Source organism: Arvicola amphibius, chromosome 4 (assembly GCF_903992535.2).
Source record: "Arvicola amphibius chromosome 4, mArvAmp1.2, whole genome shotgun sequence".
NCBI lineage: Eukaryota > Metazoa > Chordata > Mammalia > Rodentia > Cricetidae > Arvicola > Arvicola amphibius.
The window spans coordinates 67,295,506-67,317,315 of record NC_052050.1 but is presented as its reverse complement, the minus strand read 5'-3'; the positions used below and the strand labels follow the sequence as shown (position 1 = coordinate 67,317,315).

The window sequence follows — 21,810 nt, the reverse complement described above, 5'->3', positions numbered from 1 at the left end:
CAAGCATACCATCTCAGGTTACTACTGACTGGTATTTGTCCCTAGAAAGCAAGAAGAGCACAACAGGAATAAAGTTGTCCAAGGTAACTTACTGCATACCAAGCTAAAGAAAAACAGATTGGGGGTGGGGGAGTCATGGTGCAAGCCTTTAATCCCAGCAGGTGGATCTGTTAGTCTGAGGCCTGCCTGGTCTACAAGATGAGTTCCAGGAGAGCCAGGGCTACGCAGAGAAATCCTGCCTTGAAAAATCTAAAACAGAGTAACCCTGTCTCAAAAAAAACAAAAGCAGGCCGGGCAGTGGTGGCTCATGCCTTTAATCTCAGCACTCAGGAGGCAGAGGCAGAGGCAGGCGGATCTCTGAGTTCGAGACCAGCCTGGTCTACAAGAGCTAGTTCCAGGACAGGCTCCAAAGCTTCAGAGAAACCCTGCATCAAAGCAAGGTCTTACAGACCAAGTGACCTCTGCGTGAGTGCTGTGACACATGTGTCTCTGTCTCCCTCACACAACCTGCTGTTCGGGAGGCTGGTCAGGAAGACCACGGAGAATATCCAGAAGAGAAGTATTTCTGTAGTCTCTGCACTGAGAAGCTCTGAATAAGGCACAGTGGATGGACGTGTGATGAACCAGATACTAAAATGATAGACAAGTGTCAATTTTAACCAGGGCATTTCCATGCAGCAGTGGTCATGATGACACAGACATGGAGATGTTATGTTCATACACTATAAGTGGAAATGCTTTATAAGTGCTTTTGGGAGCCAATCTAGCATTAACAAGTTAGAGATGATCATACCCTCTGACCTAGTAGCTTCATTTCTAAGAAGTTATCTTTCTGGTCTATCTGCATAAGCATACAAAGACATACATACAGCACCATCAGTGGTAACCAAATCTTAAAGCTTCCTAATATCAAAGGTTGAAATAGGCAAAATATTTTATGAATTATATAGACATTAAAAGTAATAAAGCACACACCTCTATTAACACAAAAGAATTAGTTACATGAAAAAAAAAAAAAAAACAGAGTAAGCCAGGCAGTGGTGGTGCACCCCTTCTAATCACAGTACTTTGGAGGCAGAGGCAGCTCCAGGACAGCTAGGGCTACACAGGGGTTAGTGATACAGGAGTACCTTGTTGAGTATTAGGCAATATCACCAGGTGAATCTTGGCCTGTCCTAACACGTGTTCTGTGACTTGTAGACGTGAAGTATGGAGAAGCAGAAATTACCTGTAACACATGTGGTACCAATAATATGGACTGAAAGGGAGGAACAATCATGTCTACTTGGGAAAGGCTTCAGGGAACATTTCAAAGAGGAAAAACAACACAGGAAAACTTGGTGTTAAGAGAACAAAAAGTGTTCAGCTTGGTGAGGGGCACTGTGGGATCAAATGGGGAAGGCAAGGATGGAAGTCTTTCCTATTATGACAACAGGAACCACTTATTAACCTAGCAGAGAAACAATGGGGCATGCAGGAGTGAGACTGATATGAGAGCAGAAGTGGGGACGGCCCCACAGTAGCAGGTGAGTGACAGGCTCAAGTTGATGGAAGGGAAGCCGCTCTGAAGCAGTCAGTGCAAACTGAAGCTGTCAATGGCCCGAGTCACACCACTCTCTCCAGCACTTGTTCCAGGTACTCAACACTAGGTATAAAGAACGACCCAGAGGAACTGGGGATGTGGCTCTATGGAAGAACACTTGCTTACCATGCACAAAACCCTGGGTTTGATTGCCAGCACTGCATAAAGCCATGAGTTGTAGTGTGTGTCTGTAATCCTGGCATGGGGGTGTGGTGGAAATAGGAGAATCAGTTCAAGACCAGCCTTGGCCACACAGCAAGTTGAAGGCCAGCTAGGGTTACAGCATACATGAAACCCTATCCCTAAAACAAATAAAAGGATGACCCTAAACATCCATGATTTCTCCTAAGGCAACAATTTAAATGTCACAGGCTTCAGACAGTTGAGGACAGTGGTTGTCTGGCAAATATATAGTCCTGCTGTGGCCTAGAGTGCTGTCTATCAGCTAAATCCACAATAACACATGTGAATCAGCACACGTTTTCTTGTAAAAATTGGTTCTCAAAAGATAAGAATTGCTAAGATCGAAGAAAACAACAAACAATTTATAAACTTAGTCTTATAATTAAATATTCACTAACAGCTTGAAAAGAATTCCTTAAGAATTCTCCAATACTCAATTGCATTTTGTGATGATGAATGGTAATTCTGGTGGTTCTGAGACTTGGAATGTGATCTTCCAAATTACAGATATTCCCATGTGAAAGGCAGTGTCACGTGGCCATAAAGCCAAGTCTTGTGCTAATGAAGCTACTGTGGCGGGAGGCATATCTTAAAGACCGTTCACGCTGCAGAATGCACAGCACCAACTGTGAATGGATGCACACCACACTCTGGATGGCAGTGCCATCAACACAGGCTCATGGCTAGCTCCAGGGGAGGAAGCAGATGGTGGACGCAGCTGTGCCTGGATGGGCGCTGTTGGGATGTAAGAAATCTCTGTAATGTAAGAAATCTTTCTGCTCAATTTTGTTACAGACCTAAAACTGTCCTAAAAAATAATTAAAGGAGAAAACGAACCAACCCCAGAGGTGTCAATGTAGCGTGTGGAGCTGTTCTTGCAAACGCCCCCTGCTTCTTCACAAAAGCAGACTTTAGGTGCCAGGGCTGTACTGCCTGCCACTCCAGCACCTGTGTTCCAGAGCTTCTGCCCCAGCAGGGAAAAGCCAGCCAACTGCCTCCCACACTCGCTCTTTCATCAAGGGGCTTCTGAGAGCCCGAGTTACCCTCTTCACTAGCACACACTGCTTCCAGCCTGATGCCACAAGTGGAGCAGCACACCAGGTCTCCTGCTGTTGCTTTAAAGGCTACTTTCCACCTCAGCATCTGACCAATAGCACAGAATCAAATGCTTAAGATGCAGCCATGAAAAACCAGGTGCCTAAGAGGTTAGAGCAGCAGCATCTATGAGGCCCAAGTTTCTCCTCCCTCAAGGCCCATTCAGTTCTTGCTTCCTTCCCTCTTCAACCCATCTACAGGATTCAAGCAAAGAAGACAAGCAATCAATGCAAAATCTGGATTACTGCTCAAAATAGCAAGTATACAAACAAAGGCAAGCCCTGACCCAGATTTCCCCATACCTCAAGCTGTCTCTCTGACTAATAACTAGAAAGACCAATACATACGGACTTTTTTGTAATTATTATTCTAATATGGAAGCATAAAAGCTAAGTTAATGAAAATTGAGCTTAAAAAAAGCAGTAAAGATACTTTCAAAGGCATTTTCCAAAATACACTATTTTCATCTTTGCATTTAAAACTGTGCTAAACTTGATACATAGGTTGCCAAAAACTGGCTAGGCTTTATTAGGCTTAAAAATACTTTTTATGTTTAATTATGTGTATATGTCTGTGTGAGCATATGTACATTAATGTAGGTGCCCAAGGAGCCCAGATGCATAGGATCTCCTGGAGCTGGAGTTACAGGCAGTTCTAAGTCTCCTGATATGGGTGCAGGGAACTGAACTCAGTTCTGCAGGAACAATACATGCTCTTAACTGCTGAACTGTCTCTCCAGCCTCCATGATTAGCTTTTTTTAATGCTGACTAATATTCCTACTGCCCCAGAACTCCATACCAGGAGAACTTCCTGCCTCCCTACATTTGGGCAGCAGAAGTCCTCTTGCCCAACAGAACAGTGTTGTGAGTGCTATGTTCCAAATGAATTAGGATTTCTTCTCGCTGAACTCAAAATTCTTAATTTGGAAAATTTAAGTGACTTTTTTCCAAGTTAAAATTATTATGACTTTATTAAACTCATTTCCTTTAGCCAGCCTCCTAAATCAGCTCTTAACATAGGCAATGGTTTAACCATTATCACAAGATGAACAAAACAACGACCCTGCAATAGATGTGAAATGCCATTGGCTATCTTTGGGTTTGTAATCAATCCCTTACAGGATGCTACTATATGAAACCATAATGCACTATGGTCAGCGCAGGATGAGTCCTGAATAAAGTTCTCAACCAGAGTTCCCCTTGAAGGCCCAGACCCATCCTCTCTACAGCCTGGCAAGGAGCTGGCTGCCTCAGATACAAAGCTATGGGAGTTGTATGCTTCATCAGTCTCAGAAGCAATATGATATAACACACAATGTTTCACACTTGGGAAACAGAATACCAAACAGCATTTTGGGCAAGTGACTTATGCCAGTTTCATTTAAACTGTGGTGCTGTGGCTGGATGGTGGTGGCGCACACCTTTAATCCCAGCACTTGGCAGGCAGATCTCTACGAGTTCAAGACCAGTGTATTCTACAAGAGCTAGTTCCAGGACAGGCTCCAAAGCTACTGAGAAACCCGTCTTGAAAAATGAAAAAACAAAAAACCAAACTGTGATGCTGTGTGTGGGGCCGCACATCCTAAGCCATGCATGTTTCCTACTAATGACCAGTGTTTCTGCCAAAGCCTCTGCTTACTGCTGCTTCAGATGATTACTAATAACAGATGTTAATCAGCTCTTCTCGAAAATGCACTGCTAGTTTCCTGTGTTACCTTAAATAGCCCACTGTGCAACAATGACACCGACAGCATTCTTGATCCTTTTTTTGGCAGGGGGAAAAGGCAAACTTAGGGATCACAACATAAATCTTGAGATCTCCTCTGTTTGCAGGACAAACCCCCAGACTCCACTTGGAGGGAATTTTACCACTACTTTTCGTATTCGGAAGACTACATCTGATGAGCAGATAAAGACCTTACTGAGCAGTCTGGCTTTGCTTCTGAAGGAGCTAAATTTACAGAAGGAAAGCACCCCTGCATCTCCTCACCTCCGCCTACTCCTGGCTGGCTTCATAGAGCTCCCAGCTCCTCCTGGCATACGCAGTGCAATACCTCACGTTCCTCTGCGGAAACGCCCTGCCTTCCCCAGGCCAGACAGCTTGGCAAACCTACCAAGACATCCATTCCGCTGGCTGACTCAGCAGTTTAGGGACAGGACAGGTTATGGCAGTCCTCTATGACCTTTTTAATGTACGTATAACCACGTGGTGCCTCACTGGGTGATGGCCAGAGGGCTCCTGGACAGAATAGTCTAACAGCACACACAAAACCCAGGTCTGTCAGCCACATACTGTAGGCAAGGACTGGGTTCACAGCAGCCCCTCCCACCCAGTTCCTCTAGATGTGATCCCAATGTGCTATTGAGCTATTGCCATCTCTTCCCTATCATTTTCTCCTCACTCAACTACAACTAGACTTTAGTTTCAACTGTTGGCTTTCCAGTCATAAACCTCCAATCTGTCAAACTCAAGGTCACCTTTCAGGTTGTCTTATTCTTATTCAACATCTTAGGAGTTAATGACTCTCATAATGTTTGCTTCACTTGGGCTGCAAGTTACTGCAACCTTTAACAACTTGTGGTGTAGGAGGTCCTTCTGTTTGTGTGTTACTTTCATTGGTTAATGAATAAAGAAACTGCCTTGGCCTTTTGATAGGACAAAACTTAGGTAGGTGGGGAAAACAGAACTGAATGCTGGGAGGAATAAGGGCAGGGTCAGAGAAGCCATGGATCCTCCACCTGAGATGGACGCTGGTTAGAATCTCCGGTAAGCCACTGCCACGTGGCAATACACAGATTAATGGAGATGGGTTAAACTAATATGTAAGAGTTAGCCAATAAGAAGTTAGAGCTAATGGCCAAGCAGTGTTTTAATTAATACAATTTCTGTGTGGTTATTTCGGGGCTAAGCTAGCCGGGCAGCAGGGATGGACAAGCGTCCCTCTCCCTTGCAACAAACTTGCCCACTGCACCGGCTTCTGATTCACTTGTAAACTAGTCTCTGTACCCTTCTCTGTAGCCACACCCTTTCCATATGCAACAAAAACCACAAGCATGCTCTAGACCCTGGATTCTGTATTTAACTCCCTGATTGAATTCTTTATTTGGAAGTCTACACAAGCATTAAAGTACCCAGTACAGAACTCTTCCTTTCCTCTCCCAAACCATGCATGTTTCAGGAATAGCACCTTGTTCCCTGAGAGCCTGCTGCATAAGTGAGAAAATACAGACGCACTCCTCAAGCCTTCTCTTCCCTCAGCTCCATCGGTATCGCTGTTCCCCATTTCCATAGCTACCCTCAAGTCTTCCACTGCTATCTCTTTGGTCACCATGTCAGTCTTTTCTCATTGGCCTTGTAGCTTCTGATCCTAAGTATTATAATCCATTCTCCACACACCAGGCAGTATGACTGTCATGCTTTGCAATGGACTTTCAGGAACCAAACTGTTCACCAGGACTATTGAGCACAGCATTCTTAGCCTGTCATCTGTTTCACCAGATGGCCTGCTTCTCCTGCTCTTGGGGCTATAGTATTCACTATTGTGTACCTGGTACGGCTGTCTCCCCACCGTGCACACCTTGCTCCCTCAGTTACTTACACTGCTCATTTTCACAGTAGCACCCACCAATACTTGCTATTTTCTTGCCTTCTTTTGTTTTTTTGTTTGTTTTTTTTTTTTTCTCGAATTCACAGCTATCCAGCTGCCTCTGCCTCCTAAATGCTGGGATATGTGTGCCACTACACCCAGCTGTTTCTTTTTCTTAATTTTTCTTTATTTGTATATACTTTATCTAAAATATATAGACAGATAAAGAATATCTATATCAGCAAACAAAAGCTTAATATAAATTAATATAAATGACAATTTTGTATTTCATGTAGACATCCACCTAAGGAGTTATAAAATAAAGCAAACTTAGTCAAGTATCATGGCTATTAGATTGAGTTAGGGCCACATTTATACAATATAAACATGTCTACAAGTACAAATTATGTAAGTGCAGGCTTTTCCTTTAAAGGTTTTAAAAGGGCTATCATGTTAGCAGCTTGGCAATACCGGAATAGAAAGTCCCTGTTTCTGAAGTCTAATCTTATCTCTGCTAGTTACTTAGGTAATCTTGGGCAGGCTGCTTAATCTCTCTAGTAAATACAGTATGTGATACTCTGTCTTTTACAGATGAACAAAAAGAATTTGATTATGGCCAACATAGTAAATACTCAGAATTTGGTCTCTCCTCTGCAAAGCTTCCAACGTTGGGACATTTAATCTCCAAAAGTACTAAAATAATAGCAATGGAAACCTATGTTTCCTTAACAGAGTTAATTTTTTTGGTGTGTGTGTGTGTGTTTCAGAACAGGGTTTCTCTGTAGTTTTGGAGCCTGTCCTGGAACTAGCTCTTATAGACCAGGCTGGCCTTGAACTCACAGAGATCTGCCTGCCTCTGCCACCTGAGTGCTGAGATTAAAGATGTGAGCCACCACAGCCTAGCTCAGAGTTAGGTCCTGAAAGTCAGCAGAGAACAGAGAGTTTAGGAACTTCAACACTGGAGCACAGAGCCAGAAATGGCTCAGACCCAGAATTCTTTGGGTCTTGAGAGATCCAGGGAGGAAGACTAGTATAAATTCCTGGGCTACATAGTGGAAGGTTCAAGAAAACCTGAGTATGTGTGAAATCCTGTCTCCAAACACACACACACACACACACACACACACACACACACACACACACACACACACACACACACAAAAGAGGAAGGGAAGGGAAGGACAGGAGAAAGAAAAATGCCGTGGAAGCTGGATTAATTCTACATTGTCTTGGAGTTTGTCCTGTAATTATCTCTATAGTGAATGTTAGTATATATTTTTAAATCCCCATTTTATAGATGAAGAAACAGAAGATTGTGGTAAATAGTTACCTAATACAACAGGGTTAAAATTCTTTTTCCAGAGACAGTACTTTTAGCTACATGTTATAGGTTTGGCAGGACTGGTGAAGACCAAGTTTGTCAACTTTTGGAGAACGTCTACCCTGCTAAGTTACCCCAGTTTTATGTTCCATGTTATCTTTGACTGTAATCCACATGGTAGCTTCTTATTGACAATCTGTCCTGAGCCGTTTCAACACCCTTGCCAGCAGAATCCTGTTCCTTACTGCAAAACGAAAGCTGGTGCGAGGGCTACTAGATCCACAGCACCTGTTGTTAAAGAACTAAACGAAACAAGCAGAAGAACACAACACCCTCCTAAGGCATACAGGAAGTAGCGGGGAGGACAGAGAATTATTCAAGGAAGCAGACAAATGAACATAGTCTACTGGGCAAGGGCTCTCTAATAGTTGGTCTGTTTAAAGACCTTAATGAGATTTTTTTTTAAAGATTTATTTATTTATTTTATGTACAATATTCTGCCTGCATGTATCCCTGCGGGCCAGAAGAGAGCACTAGACTCCATTACAGATGGTTGTGAGCCACCATGTGGTTGCTGGGAATTGAACTCAGGACCTTTGGAAGAGCAGCCAGTGCTCTTAACCTCTGAGCCATCTCTCCAGCCCCCTTAATTAGATTCTAATTAGAGTTGTGGCAGACAAGATTGTTTACTAAGTTTCTGTTGTGATCAAATCCCTGAGATAAAAAACTCAAGGGAGAAGTGATTATTTGGTTCAGTTTCACTCCATGGTCAGCTGACACCATGGTTTGTCAAGTCCACGGCAAGGCAGAAACACAGAGGCAAGGCATGAAGAAGCTAATTCACTTCGTGGTAGTCAGGCAGCAAAGAAAAGTAACGAGAGGAGGCCAGGCGCAGACACTGTCTTCCAAGGCATGCTCTTAGTGACCCACTTCCTTCAGGAAGGCCTTGAGTTCTATCACTTTCCAAAGATTCTTGAGTCAATGTCTCTTGAAGCTTAGGGTAGCCTTAAGTCACTATGTGGCTAGAGCTGATCCTCCTGCCTCCACCTCTTAAGTGCCGGGATTAATAGAGTGCACTATTATCTCTGGCTTCAAATTCTGAATGGATTAAACGAATGTTTATTAGAATAGAGCCTTGATATCTATCTGCCTGTAGAAATACTCTCACGGACACACTGGTGTGCTTTACCAATCTAGGTGCTTCTTTTGTATTTGTGTTCGTATTCCTGCACACATATGCGCACATGTGCATGTGTAGCCAAAGGTCAATGCTAGGTGTTTTCTCTATGAAACCATCTTTATCTTGGAAGGAGGTCTCTCCTGAACTCAGAGCTCATGGTTCTGTTAGACTGGCATATAGCAAGTCCCAGGGATATTCCTATGTCGCTCTCCCTAATGTTGGAGTTACAGACACATACTACTGTGTCAGCTTTTTTTTTTTTTTGGGGGGGGGGTTCTGATGATATGAACTCATATCCTCATGATTGCAAGATAAGTACTTTATCAACTGAACAATCTCTTGGCCTCCTCTTAGGTGCTTCTTTAAAAAAAATTTACGTGTGTGCGTGTGTACACATGTACATGTACACACGCTAGCTTGCTTGCCTGCCTATGCCACAGAGTATGTGGAGGACAGAGGATAACTTACGGGAGTTGGTGCTACCCTTCAACCATGAAGATTCTGGGGACTGAACTAAGATAGCCTTTTTATTTATTTATTTATTTTTAAAGATAGCGTCTATACATACCTGGCTGCCTCAAACTCACAGAGATGTGACTGCCTCCAAAATCTGGGATTAAAGGCATGAGCCACCACACCCAGCTCCAAGATTCCAAGATGCTTCTAAATGCAGTCAGGTTGACAAGATCACAGAGTATCATCAAAAGTATCAACATATCAGTTTTTCATATATTAACTACAAATTGTATGAAAACAACCTCATTTACAACAGCTATAGAAACAAAAACCTGGGAATATTTTTAAATAAAGAGGATGATCACTATGAAAAACTATAAACAACAACAACAGAACTCAAAGAGAACACAAGAGTAGAAAGACAGCCCATGTTCATATTCATAGACTGGGCGTAAGTATTGCTGAATTGTCCCCTTGCTTTTCCAACTGACACAGATTTAGTGCAGTTCAAAGCAAAGTATCAAAGACATCCTTCAGATAACTAGGGAAAAAGTCCTCGATTAATATGGACCTATAAAACAAGAAATCAAGCAGACAAAACCCAAGTAGTCAAAGCAATCTTGAACAAAACGGACAACAGAGAATAGTCTAAAAGCTACAGCAATCTGAATAGCACAGAAGTGACAGAGAGATAGATACCAGATCAGTAAAATGGAACAGAGAGTCTAGGAATATAATACACATGTCTCTACCGTTAGCTGGTCTTCAATGACAGTGCTAACAACAGACAGTGGGCAAAGGACCGGGAAAGCTGGGAATCGATGCAGAGTATGAACTAGACCTGTTTCTTCCTACATACGATAATCAACAACAGAAAACATTTAACACCTGAAACTCAGACTGCAGGAGGAAGCACAAGGGGCACTGCTTTACAACTCTGCAAAAGGCAAGGGTTTGTTTTTGGGACAAGATACTAAAAGTACCAAGAACAAAAACAAAATTAAGCAAAAATTACATCCAATCAAAAAGCCCAGCAAAGGAAAGAATCAATAAAGAGTCTACAGAATGGGAAAAAATTATGTTACCCATTCATCTGGCAGGGTAAACATCCAGAACATATGTGGAACTTAAAAACGAGCAGTCTGCTGAGTGGTGGGGATACACAGCTTTAATCCCAGCACTCAGGAGGCAGGGGAAGGCAGATTTCTGAGTTCAAGGTTATCCTGATTTACATAGTGAATTCCAGAAACAGTCAGAGCTGCACAGAAAAACCATTTCTCAAACAACAACAAAAATGAGTGATTCAATAAACTAAAGAAGGGGCAAATGGCAGAGGCAGGCGGATCTCTGTGAGTTCGAGACCAGTCTGGTCTACAAGAGCTAGTTCCAGGACAGGCTCTAAAGCTGCAGAGAAACCCTGTCTCGAAAACAAACAAACAAACAAACAAAAAAAAACAAAAAAACAAAAAAAGGGCAAATGAGCTACATACACACCTCTCAAAATACAAATGATCAGCAAACATGAAAACACACAGCTATCATTTGCCATCAGTGAAACACACGCGGTCCACACGTGAGAGACCGGCTCACTCCAGTTAGAATGACTCCCATAAAATGAGCACAGACGAGGATGCAGGAGATCAGTTTGAAGATTCTCCAAGACACACCTTTAATCCTAGAAGTCAATTCTCTGTTAGTCTAAGGATCACACACTGCACAAGCCTGATGGCCTGCACTCAGTCAGAGGAACCTGTGCAAAGATAGGCGAGAACCACTCCACAAAGGTGCTATGGCTCCTGCACGCGCGCACACACACACACATACAACAGAAATACGTATATTTGAAGTTTAAAAATAAAACCCCCAAACACACCAAGAGATAGACTGACCATACTACCAAGCTATGTCACTCCCAGGTGATAGCAGCAGAAAGGCAAGTATTACGTGCTCCCTCCTACACAGTGTTGAAGTGTCCTGAAGAGGTTGAGCATGGTGGCGCATGCATTTAATCTCAGACCTTGGAAGGCAGATCTCCGAATTTGAGGACAGTCTGGTCTACATATCAAAGTTCCAGGCTAGTCAGGAATGAGAGATCAACTCCCCATTAAATCCTGAAACTAGAACACTCATAACTAGAGGAGATATAACCCATGCATATCATATACATATGTGGAAATTATCATACTGACCCCATTAATGTCCACGATTAACCCTGTCTTGAAAAACCAAAACCAAAAACAATTTTAAATACTTTTTTTTTTTTTTTGAGGGGGATGGGGGTTAAGGTAGAAACGGTTTCTCTGTGTACCCCTGGCTGTCCCGAAACTCACTTTGTAGGCCAGGTTGGCCTCAAACTCAGAGATCCATCTACCTCAGCCTCCTGACTGCTGAAATTTGAAATTAAAGTCCCGGCCACAAAAATACTCTTATTCTTTTTTTTTTTTTTGGTTTTTCGAGACAGGGTTTCTCTGTAGCTTTGGAGCCTGTCCTGGAACTAGCTCTTGTAGACCAGGTTGGCCTCGAACTCACAAAGATTCGTCTGCCTCTGCCTCCCGAGTGCTGGGATTAAAGATGTGCGCCACCACCGCCCCGCCCAAAAATACTCTATTATTTAAAAAAATTAATAAACAGTAAAAAATAAATGAGAGGACTGTCCACAAGGTCACAACTGTTTCTCATTTTAAACCCATTACATTAAACTCAGAAATTCACTTGCTACAGCCTATTACCTACTGGGATTATAGGCAACTGAGCCACCATTTTGGGCTAGTAAAACCATAAAAAAGAAATACAGCGTTCTGTAAAAATCAAGCATATCCTACAACTCACTGCCACATGTATAGCTTTAGTCTATCTCTTTGTCAGAAAATGTCATAGAGTGTCCTACAGTGAGGTTTGTGTTAGGAAAGACCCCAAGATATAAGCCTGGGAGACGGGACACAGCAGTGATTCATGGCAGGACTCTGTACACGACAGCATGGATGAACTACAGCCGTATCAAAACGGACAAAACCAAAACAGCAACTCCTGGAAGAGTACCTGGAATGGGATGCCATTTCTGAAAGCCTGAACACAACACATGTGTATTAACCTGGTTTCTAAGAGCAGAGAAAGCAGACATCTTTGTCCCTGAGATGAGGGACTGAAGGGGAGAGCATCTAATGGACGCCAGTCAGTAGTGAGCAGCGGAGTTTTGGGGTGACTAGGGGAGGATGCTCAAGGATTTTTCATTCCATGGCATATATGAAATGTCATATACTGAAAACACAAAAGCAGGAAGAAAGACGGGCACAGTGCGCCACCTGCCACCACTGCAGTGAGCACAAGCACCAAGGACTTACTGGTCCAGAGTCTTGTAGTAGATGTCCAGGTCCTTGTTCGCCAGCTCTGTGGTTCTCATGACAATCATCATTTCTCTATACTTCTCCTCGGCATCCCGAAACTGAGGTTCTCGGAGCTCCTTCTTAAAGTGAAGAATTTCTTCTTCATAGCCCTTCTGTCGCCCCAATGCCACACTGTGGTTTCGTTTTATAGTGTCTATGTTCTCTTCCAACTTCTGATGCTCACTAGAAAAGGGGAAATGATTAGTGAGAACCACTGTTCAGCTTTTGGCAACCTAAGCAGAAAGTCCCTAAGCCAGGTGTCATTCTCAATGATGAGCACACAGCAGAGGCTCCGGGCTTCCTAAGGCTTTAGAGCTAGTTCTTTTCCTTTCAAACTTCTGCAGTATTTAGGTTTCTGAAGAAGTTAATTTTTATGCGCTGAATAAGGAATCCTCACAACATGTGAGCATCATAACAGCCCCTGGGTTCTAGATGCTGACAATGTAAAGCACTGCTGGGGATTCACACAACAAAATCACACACTCTGCATTAGAGAGATCTAAGGAGGCAACAACCACCAACTGCCAATAATGAGAAGGTAGTGGTAGCAGGTTTCATTCAGTTTTACTCACAAATGTCAAAGTGTCAAAGACACAGTACAATTTTATCTGCAATAAACTAGTCATTTTCTACAGTAAAATGCATTAAAAATTCTGTTTCTGTTGCAAAAGTATAAAAAAAAAATCACAATTCTGACCAAAAAGTACTCAAAATTTCCTATTACCCTGGTAGATTATACAGACCTTAATATATGCCTTACGTTTCTTCATGTTCTGTGCTAGATCATTATATAGTTTATCTATTTGGTTGATGGTTTTGCCACTTCCTAGTAGTGGAAGATTTGTTATGGAATAGATAAATTATGTAGTCTGAAGCATGTTCAGCCAGGTATGGTGGTGTACACCTTGAACCTTGTACACATGGGAGGTAAAAGTAGGTGGATCTCTGTGAATTCAAGGCCTGTCAGGTCCATATAGTGAGTTCCAGGACAGTCAGGGGATAGTCAGTGAGAACCTGTCTTTAAAAATTGCTAAGCTTAATCATAAAAGTATTTTTAAAAAAATCTATCTTGGGCTGGAGAGATGGCTCAGCAGTTCAGAGCACTGGCTGCTCTTCCAGAGGCTTGGTTTAACTCCCAGGACTCCACATGGTGGCTCGCAATCACCTAACGCCAGTTCCAGGGAATCCAACACCATCTATTCGCCTTTACATGCACTATATAAATGTGGCACACATACATACATGTGGGCAAAATACTCATAAAATAAATAAATTAAAAAGAAAATCTGAGTTGAGATGAAGTCCCAGCCCTGAGAAAATTAAATGAACACCAAGTTCCACTCCTAACCAAGAAGCTATTAGCAATAGATACCGGCCGGCAACAGGAGAATCAGTTTTCTACAATGAAGTGTCACTGGGGATATCAACCATATTCCAGGGCAGGCTTCATGCCCAGGAGTAGCTGGCCAACCCAAAAGAACTTCACGGTTTTCTGTTGTTGCTGTTGTTTTGAAATAGGGTCTCTTTATGTAGACCAGGCTGTCCTAGAACTCATAGAAATCCACCTACCTCTGCCTCCTGGTTACTGGGATTAAAGATCAGTGCCACCACCGTCTGGCTTTGGTGGGTTTTGGTTTCATTTTGGTTTGGTATTTTTTAACTTATTGGTCTTTTGTTTTTATTTTCGTGTGTGTATGTGTGTGGGTTCCAAAAAAAATATTTTTTTTTTTTAAAGAGGAAGAACATAATATTGGGGGAAAGGATATGGGAGGACGCTCCATTGTAGAAAAGTGGGTCCTGGGAATCTAACCCGGGTCCCCTAGAAGAGCAGCCAGTATTCTTAACTACTAAGCCATCTCTCCAGCTCCTGGTTTCTTTTTTTTTTTTTTTCTTTTTTCTTTTTTTTTTTTTTTGGTTTTTCGACAGGGTTTCTCTGCAGCTTTTTTAGAGCCTGTCCTGGAACTAGCTCTTGTAGACCAGGCTGGCCTCGAACTCACAGAGATCCGCCTGCCTCTGCCTCCCGAGTGCTGGGTTTAAAGGTGTGTGTCACCACCGCCCGGCTTTCCTGGTTTCTTTATAATCATAACAGTAAAAACCTTCACTGAAACAAAAGCACTATTTTGTGTTGAGTGCGGTGATCATGGACATAATTTTAGCTCTTGAGTGGTAAAGGCAGGAACACCATGAGTTTGGGACCAGCCTGGGCTGTTTAAGGAGACCTCAAAAATAAACAATAAACACTATTTACTGAAACATACTTTTTCATTTGTAAAACTTGCATTTGTCCCATCTCCTTCAAATGTTGTTTTCTTTCTTCTTCAACTTCTTTTAGTTCCTCTTTTCTTTTCCTTAGTGTAAGGTTATCCTGTAGCCACCTTTCTTGTATCTAGACATAAACACTGTGTCAGTCAACAAAAATAAACAAGCTAACAGGCAGGTGCTGACAGACAGGGATACCCTGCCTTCTCTACAATCACGTTAAACTGACCAGAAGGAGACTCAACCAGTGGGACAGAAGGGGCAGGAAGGAGAGCAGCTTGCACTGCCCCTTCATGACGATGATGCAAGAACTCTTCTTCGGCAGAGGTAAGCCTCTTAATAACTGAGTAGAGCATGTATTTTTGTGTACTTATTTATAAAATACTGATATATTTGGTAAAAAGTCATTAAACGTGATCATTTTATATACACAAAATGGATAGTGGAAAAATTCACCAGATGTTATTTTCTTCTTGTCTCAAACTGCTGGGATAAAGGTGTGTATCACCACACCAGGCCCAGACATATTTCATGCCTACAACCTTGATCATCTTCCCCAGGAACCCTGCTATATAGCCTGCTGATCTAGAGTATACGACTTCATTAACATGTATAATATTTATGTTCCTATGGTATAAAAATAAAACTTCAACAAATCAAGAGATCAGTATAAACTGTTGGAGTCTCCCCTGCGCTATCCCCAGTCTTATTCGTGTCCTCCAGCGTGTCCGGACCACCAGACACTTTAGAGTGTGCATCAGACACAGTCTCGGCCTCCAGGCTGGCAAACACAGCTGAGTGCTCCTACTCTGAACACCTAAAATCCTCAATGGGTTTGGCAGCATTTCAGATTTTTGGGTTAGGGATGCTCAACTGGTAGAGTCTATGTAATTATTACAAAATCTGAAGAAATACAAGATGGAAAACACTGCTAAGGCCAAGCACTTTGAATGAGGGCTACTTCACCCACAATCTCACAAGGGAGTGGGAGTAACACAGCTGTGAATCTGAGATGTTTCTGCCTGTTGACCTGCAAGAGTAAGAAACAGGCTGTTGCTAGGTGGTGCACATCTTTAGTCCCAGTACTTAGGAGGCAGAGACAGGCAGATGGATCTCTGTGAGTTTAAGGCCACCCGGGGCTACAGAGCAGGAAAGCCAGAGCAGTTACACAGAGAAACCCTGTCTCAAAAAGAAATAAACAAAAGAAAGAAAAAGGAAAAAAAGAAAGAAAGAAAAAGAAAAAAAGGAAAGAAAAAGAAAGAGAGAGAAGAGAGAGAAAGAAAGAGAAACTGGCTGTTGATGCTGAGATGCTGAGTGGTCTTAATCCTTAAGAAGACATTCTGTTACCTGGCAAGAATGAGAAACAACTATCTTGATAGTTTTCCTAGTGAATTACAAGAGACACACATTAGGAGACAATTTAGAAGCCGACACTGGAATTTAGGGGAAAAAGTCTTGCAGAAACTCAGTGCTGGAGGAGCAGGAGGGAAAGTTTTGACACTACCTTGCTTCCAACCGTGAAGTATCTGGGTGGTAGGAGACAGGGCTTTCTCTCACGTGTTAAAGGTTCAAATCAAACTGTGCTCCCAAGAAACACTATTTTTAGTTTTAAAAAAATTATTATTATTTTTATTTTTTCAAGACAGGGTTTCTCTGTAGCTTTGGAGTCTGCTCTGCCCTGGAACTAGCTCTTGTAGACCAGGCTAGCCTCGAACTCAGAGATCCACGTGCCTCTGCCTTCCGAGTGCTGGGATTAAGGGCGTGCGCCACCACCGCCAAGCTTTTAAGAAATTATTAAGAAGAATGGTAAAACTGAGTGTGGTAGTGCACACCTTTAATCACAGCACTTGGGAGGCAGAGGCGAGAACATTTCTGTGAGTTCAAGATCAGTCTGGTCGGGGCTGGAGAGATGGCTCAGAGGTTAAGAGCATTGCCCGCTCTTCCGGAGGTCCTGAGTTCAATTCCCAGCAACCGCATGGTGGCTCACAACCATCTGTAATGGGGTATGGTGCCCTCTTCTGGCCTGCAGGCTTACACACATATTCAGAATATTGTATACATAATAAATAAATAAATATTTAAAAAAAAAAAAAAAAAAGATCAGTCTGGTCTACATCATGAGTTCTAGGTCAGCCAGAGAGAAAGGGAAAAGTGAAGGCTACCACTGCGCAAACTCATGAAAGGTATTAATGTAAACAGCTAAAGGCAGCCAAGGTGACATGGCTGTGAAGGTTCAGTGGCTGAGGCAACGCAAGACACGCTGAAGACAGCTGTGCTCGCTGAAGCCTTACCATGGAGAACCGAGCTTTTATCCTTATAAGGAACATGGAAAGGCTGCTTTCATTTGGTGTGATCTAACATTTGAACTTTCATGACAGCATGGAAGGGTTCTTTATAAAAAGCCATCACACACTGTAGTTAAAACGGATTCTTATGCAACATTCCCAATCTGACTGCACACAATCATCAGACAAGTATTTCTTTTAGGTTAGCTTCCATTCTTACTTTAGTTTGCGTGGACTATGGTGATAATGCCACCGACTGTAAAGTGTCGTTGTGGAGACTAAGTCAGAACAGTACTTGGCTCAGTAGCTGGTTGTAAAAAGCTGTGGGGTCCAATTTTCCTTTGGAATTCTAATTGTAGCTCACAAAATATAAAGAATAAGATAAAGAAAGGGAAAAAATAGGTTACTTAAAAGTTCTTCTTTGTTAGGCTCTATTTGATGGTTTCTGGGTGTGTGTCACACACATCTATATGTATGTGTGGCAGCCAAGAAAACTTTGAGTGTCACTCCTCACAATCTACTTCAGTATTTTTTGTTTGCTTGTTTTTGAGGCATGTTCTCTCAGGGACACTGGAACTCAACAGTGAGCACTAGGCACAGCCATTCACTGCCTCCCCAGCACTGTGATTCTAAGTGTGTGCCACTATGCTTGCTGCTCACCAGTAAGATCGGCTCTACTTCCCCCTTCATATATATGCCTTCATTGAAAAAAGGGAGGCAGATTTCAAATTACTCCTCTCCCCCAAGATTTATTTAGTATATATACAGTGTTCTGCCTAAAGAGGGCACCGGCTCTCATTACAGATGGTTGTGAGCCACCATGTGGTTGCTGGGAATTGAACTCAGGACCTCTGGAAGAGCAGCCAGTGCTCTTAAACACTAAGCCATCTCTCCAGCCCCTCAAATTACTTAAGATAAAACTTGACTGGACTTAAACTAGCACATAAATCAGTGAGTTCCCAGTCACAGAGTTCAGCTGATACAGCAATGCACACAGTTGGCCATGGTGACTTCCAGAGAGACAGAGCCCATAGGACACAGATGGGGGGATTCGTTAGGACAGCTGACCCTACAATTACAGAGGGTAATAAAGCTCATTACCAGCGGTCTGCAAACTCAGCAATTCCAGGATGCGAGAAACACAGTGCAGTGACAAGCTGAGAACCTGAGGGGCCACTAGTCTAAGTTCTGGACTCTTTCTTTCTCCCGCTTCTACCACTCTAGTGCAGGAATTACAGTGTGTGACATCATGCAGTTTATGCAGTGCTAGTGATCAGATCCAAGCCCCTTGTGTGCTACATCTCTAGCCAAAGAGCCTGGAGTTCTGATGTCCAAGAGCAAAAGCAGTGTGTCCTAAAAGGCTGGAAAGATGGTCTAGCAGTTAAGAACAAGAGCTGTTCGGGAGGCAGAGGCAGGCGGATCTCTGTGAGTTCGAGACCAGCCTGGTCTACAAGAGCTAGGTTCAGGACAGGCTCTAGAAACTACAGGGAAACCCTGTCTCGAAAAATCAAAAAAAAAAAAAAAAAAAGAACAAGAGCTGCTCTTGAAGAGGATGGAGTTTGGTTCCTGGCACCCATACTGATTAGCTCACAACCATCTGTAACTCCAGAGCCAATGAATCTAAAGTCTTCTTCTGGCCCCGGCAGGCATATACACTCTCATGCATATACATATATAATAATGTATCTTAGCTCAAGAGACAGAGATGACATCCTTTTCTGTCCTATCCAGGCTCCCAGCCAATTGGAAGGCTCACCCTGCAGGCAGACATTCCAGATATATGTATTAGGTCAGGCAGATAAGCCTTGTATTGGTATTTCATTTTTGAAATGCCTGGGAGTGATTGTGTGTACCTATAATCGTAGGACTTGGGACATGAAGACGGGGTGGGGGAGGTGGGAGAAGATGTCAGGAGTTCAAGGTGCCCAGCAATACAACTGGTTATAGGTCAGCCTGGACTGCAAGACTTTGTTTCAAAGAAACAAACAATAAAAAATTCTTGGTGATACAGCCAGACACATAGAAGAAAGCTGATCTGGCTAATCCTTAAAAGGTAAGGGGTTTTTTTGTTGTTTTTGTTTTTTAAGTTTTTTGAGACAGGGTTTCTTCTCTGTGTAGAAGAAACCTGGCTGTTCTGTCCTTGCTCTGGCTCTGTAGACCAGGCTGGCTTAGAAATCCAACTGCCTCTGCCTCTGCTGGGATTAAAGGCTTGGGCTACTGGCAAAGATAACATCTCAATCTAATCTTACTGTAGAAATTAATTTTAATAGAGAAAATGACACAAATCAACTCTAAAATGAACATTCTATTTTCCTTATAGATAACTTTTAAGGATACACTGAACTAAGGCCCTATGCCTAGCTTACATAATGAGATCTATCTAAAACTTAAAAAAAAAAGCCTATGAGTTAATATGTAAGTTCAAAATATATTAGCTGAAAAGACAGAAAATAATTCAAATGTAAGAAATACATATAAACTTAAGTATAAATACACATAAACCTACACTTATATACAGACTGATACAGAAATAAAACACATCTTTAAGATCAAACAAGAATCTAATAGTAGCAACATTTAGGAAGGAGACTGGAAATAGGAGGGGGTATTTAATTTTTTATCTTTATCTTTGTTTTGTTTTTAATAGACAGGATCTCACTATGTAGCCGTAGCTGACCTGCAACTCACACAGATCCAACTGCCTCTCCCTTCTGAGTGCTAGAACTAAAGACTAGATCTACCATGCCTGGCCTTTTATATGTTTAAACTTTTACTACTGAGAGCCCTTTGTTGAAAATAAAAATGAGCCAGGTGGTGGTGGTGCACGCCTTTAATCCCAGCACTTGGGAGGCAGAGGCAGGCGGATCTCTGTGAGTTGGGGGTCAGCGTGATCTACAGAGTGAGTTCCACGACAGTCAGGACTACACAGAGAAACCGTCTCAAAAAAAATCAAAAGAGAAAGGAAAAAGCAAACAAACAACAAGAAAAAAAAATGTATTTTCCCATTTGCATTTCCATCTAATTTATCTTCTATTATAAAAAACTTATTGCAGTAACAGCGCTGTGCTACCATAGCAGAAGCCCTACCTTCTGTGTGTCAATATCTTGCCTCATGGTTCCCATTTCTTTATTTATCTTTTCTTTGTGTCTGTCACAGTCATTTAGTTGAACTACAACTTCATTAAGTTCGGTTTCCTTTTGCTAAAAAAGAAAAAAGATTCATTAAGTGCATGAAAATAAAAACAAACAAATAATAATTTTGTTCTAAATTACCTTTTTATAGTCATCTTTTCCATCTTGAATATAATTCTCTATGTCTTTCATGTAACCATTAATATTTTTAACCTTCTCTTTGATATCATTGATCTGTGGGAAGACATTTATTAAATTTATACATGTACACACAAAGCCAAAACAACTTCTACACTAGATGAGTTAGGAATAGTAGTTCCTGTCCATAATCCTAGTACTTGGGAGGGAGAATCACTATGACTCCATGGCCAGCCTGGTCTACATATCAAGTGCCCAGGCTACATACTGAGACTCTGTCTCAAGAAAACAAACAAGTAAATAAATAATTTAAAAAATCACCAGGATCTGACAAAGGGCATGAGTAGGAGAGCATAATGGAACACTGGTTTGGAAATCAGAAACCAGAGGCAGTCAGTTTTCTCTAAGGATGGGGCTCCTGGTAGGTGAACTATACCCTAGAGGATGGCCCCACATGTGTCAGCACATGACTGGTGCAAACTGGATTTGGTGGGTCACAATGGAAAGAAAAGGAGGACATGAAGTTTGAAGGGAGAAGGAAAAGGAGTGGATCTAGGAGGAATTCTAGTAGAAGGAGTGGGAAGTTAAAAGTGGGAAGATAAATATGATCAAAATGTATTACATGATATACAAATACTCAAAGAGTAAAATTTGCTTTTAAAAAAGAACTCTGAAACCAAGTGTTCCATTTAATCATCAATAGAAATGGATTCATCTCAATTTTTTTTTTTTTTGAGTACCTCATCTTAATCCTCCCCCCCACCCAGGGTTTCTCTGTGTAGCTTTTTTTTTTTTTTTTTTTTTGAGGCAGGGTTTCCCTGTAGTTTCTAGAACCTGTCCTGGAACTAGCTCTTGTAGACCAGGCTGGCCTCGAACTCAGAGATCTGCCTGCCTCTGCCTCCCGAGTGCTGGGATTAAAGGCGTGCGCCACCACCGCCCGGCTCTGTGTAGCTTTGGTACCTGTCCTGGAAATAGCTCTTGTAGACCAGACTGGCCTCAAACTCACAGAGATCTGCCTGCCTCTGCCTCCTGAGTGCTGGTAAGTTGAATCTTTTCTCAAGAATTTTCTAAATCCAAAATTATAACATGGCTCAGTGGGTAAGAACACTTGCTATACTTGCCTGAGGACCCAACTTCAAATTCCCAGCAACCATGTGAAAAAAAAGAAAAAACAACAACTAGGCATGGCTAGTGACCTCAGCATTGGGG

At 42.2% G+C, this 21,810-nt stretch overlaps 1 protein-coding gene across 1 annotated transcript in view; it reads right to left on the bottom strand.

Moving 5' to 3' along the window:
* The window catches only part of Rad50 (RAD50 double strand break repair protein), a 60,242-nt gene that overhangs the window by 7,890 nt on the left and 30,542 nt on the right, over positions 1–21,810 (bottom strand). Inside the window, exons 18-21 of the mRNA XM_038326978.1 lie at positions 20,605–20,697; positions 20,419–20,532; positions 15,046–15,173; positions 12,746–12,970 (exon numbers count right to left, since the gene is read on the bottom strand). Coding sequence (XP_038182906.1) covers positions 12,746–12,970; positions 15,046–15,173; positions 20,419–20,532; positions 20,605–20,697 — 560 coding nt within the window. The remainder of the gene's footprint in view (positions 1–12,745; positions 12,971–15,045; positions 15,174–20,418; positions 20,533–20,604; positions 20,698–21,810) is intronic.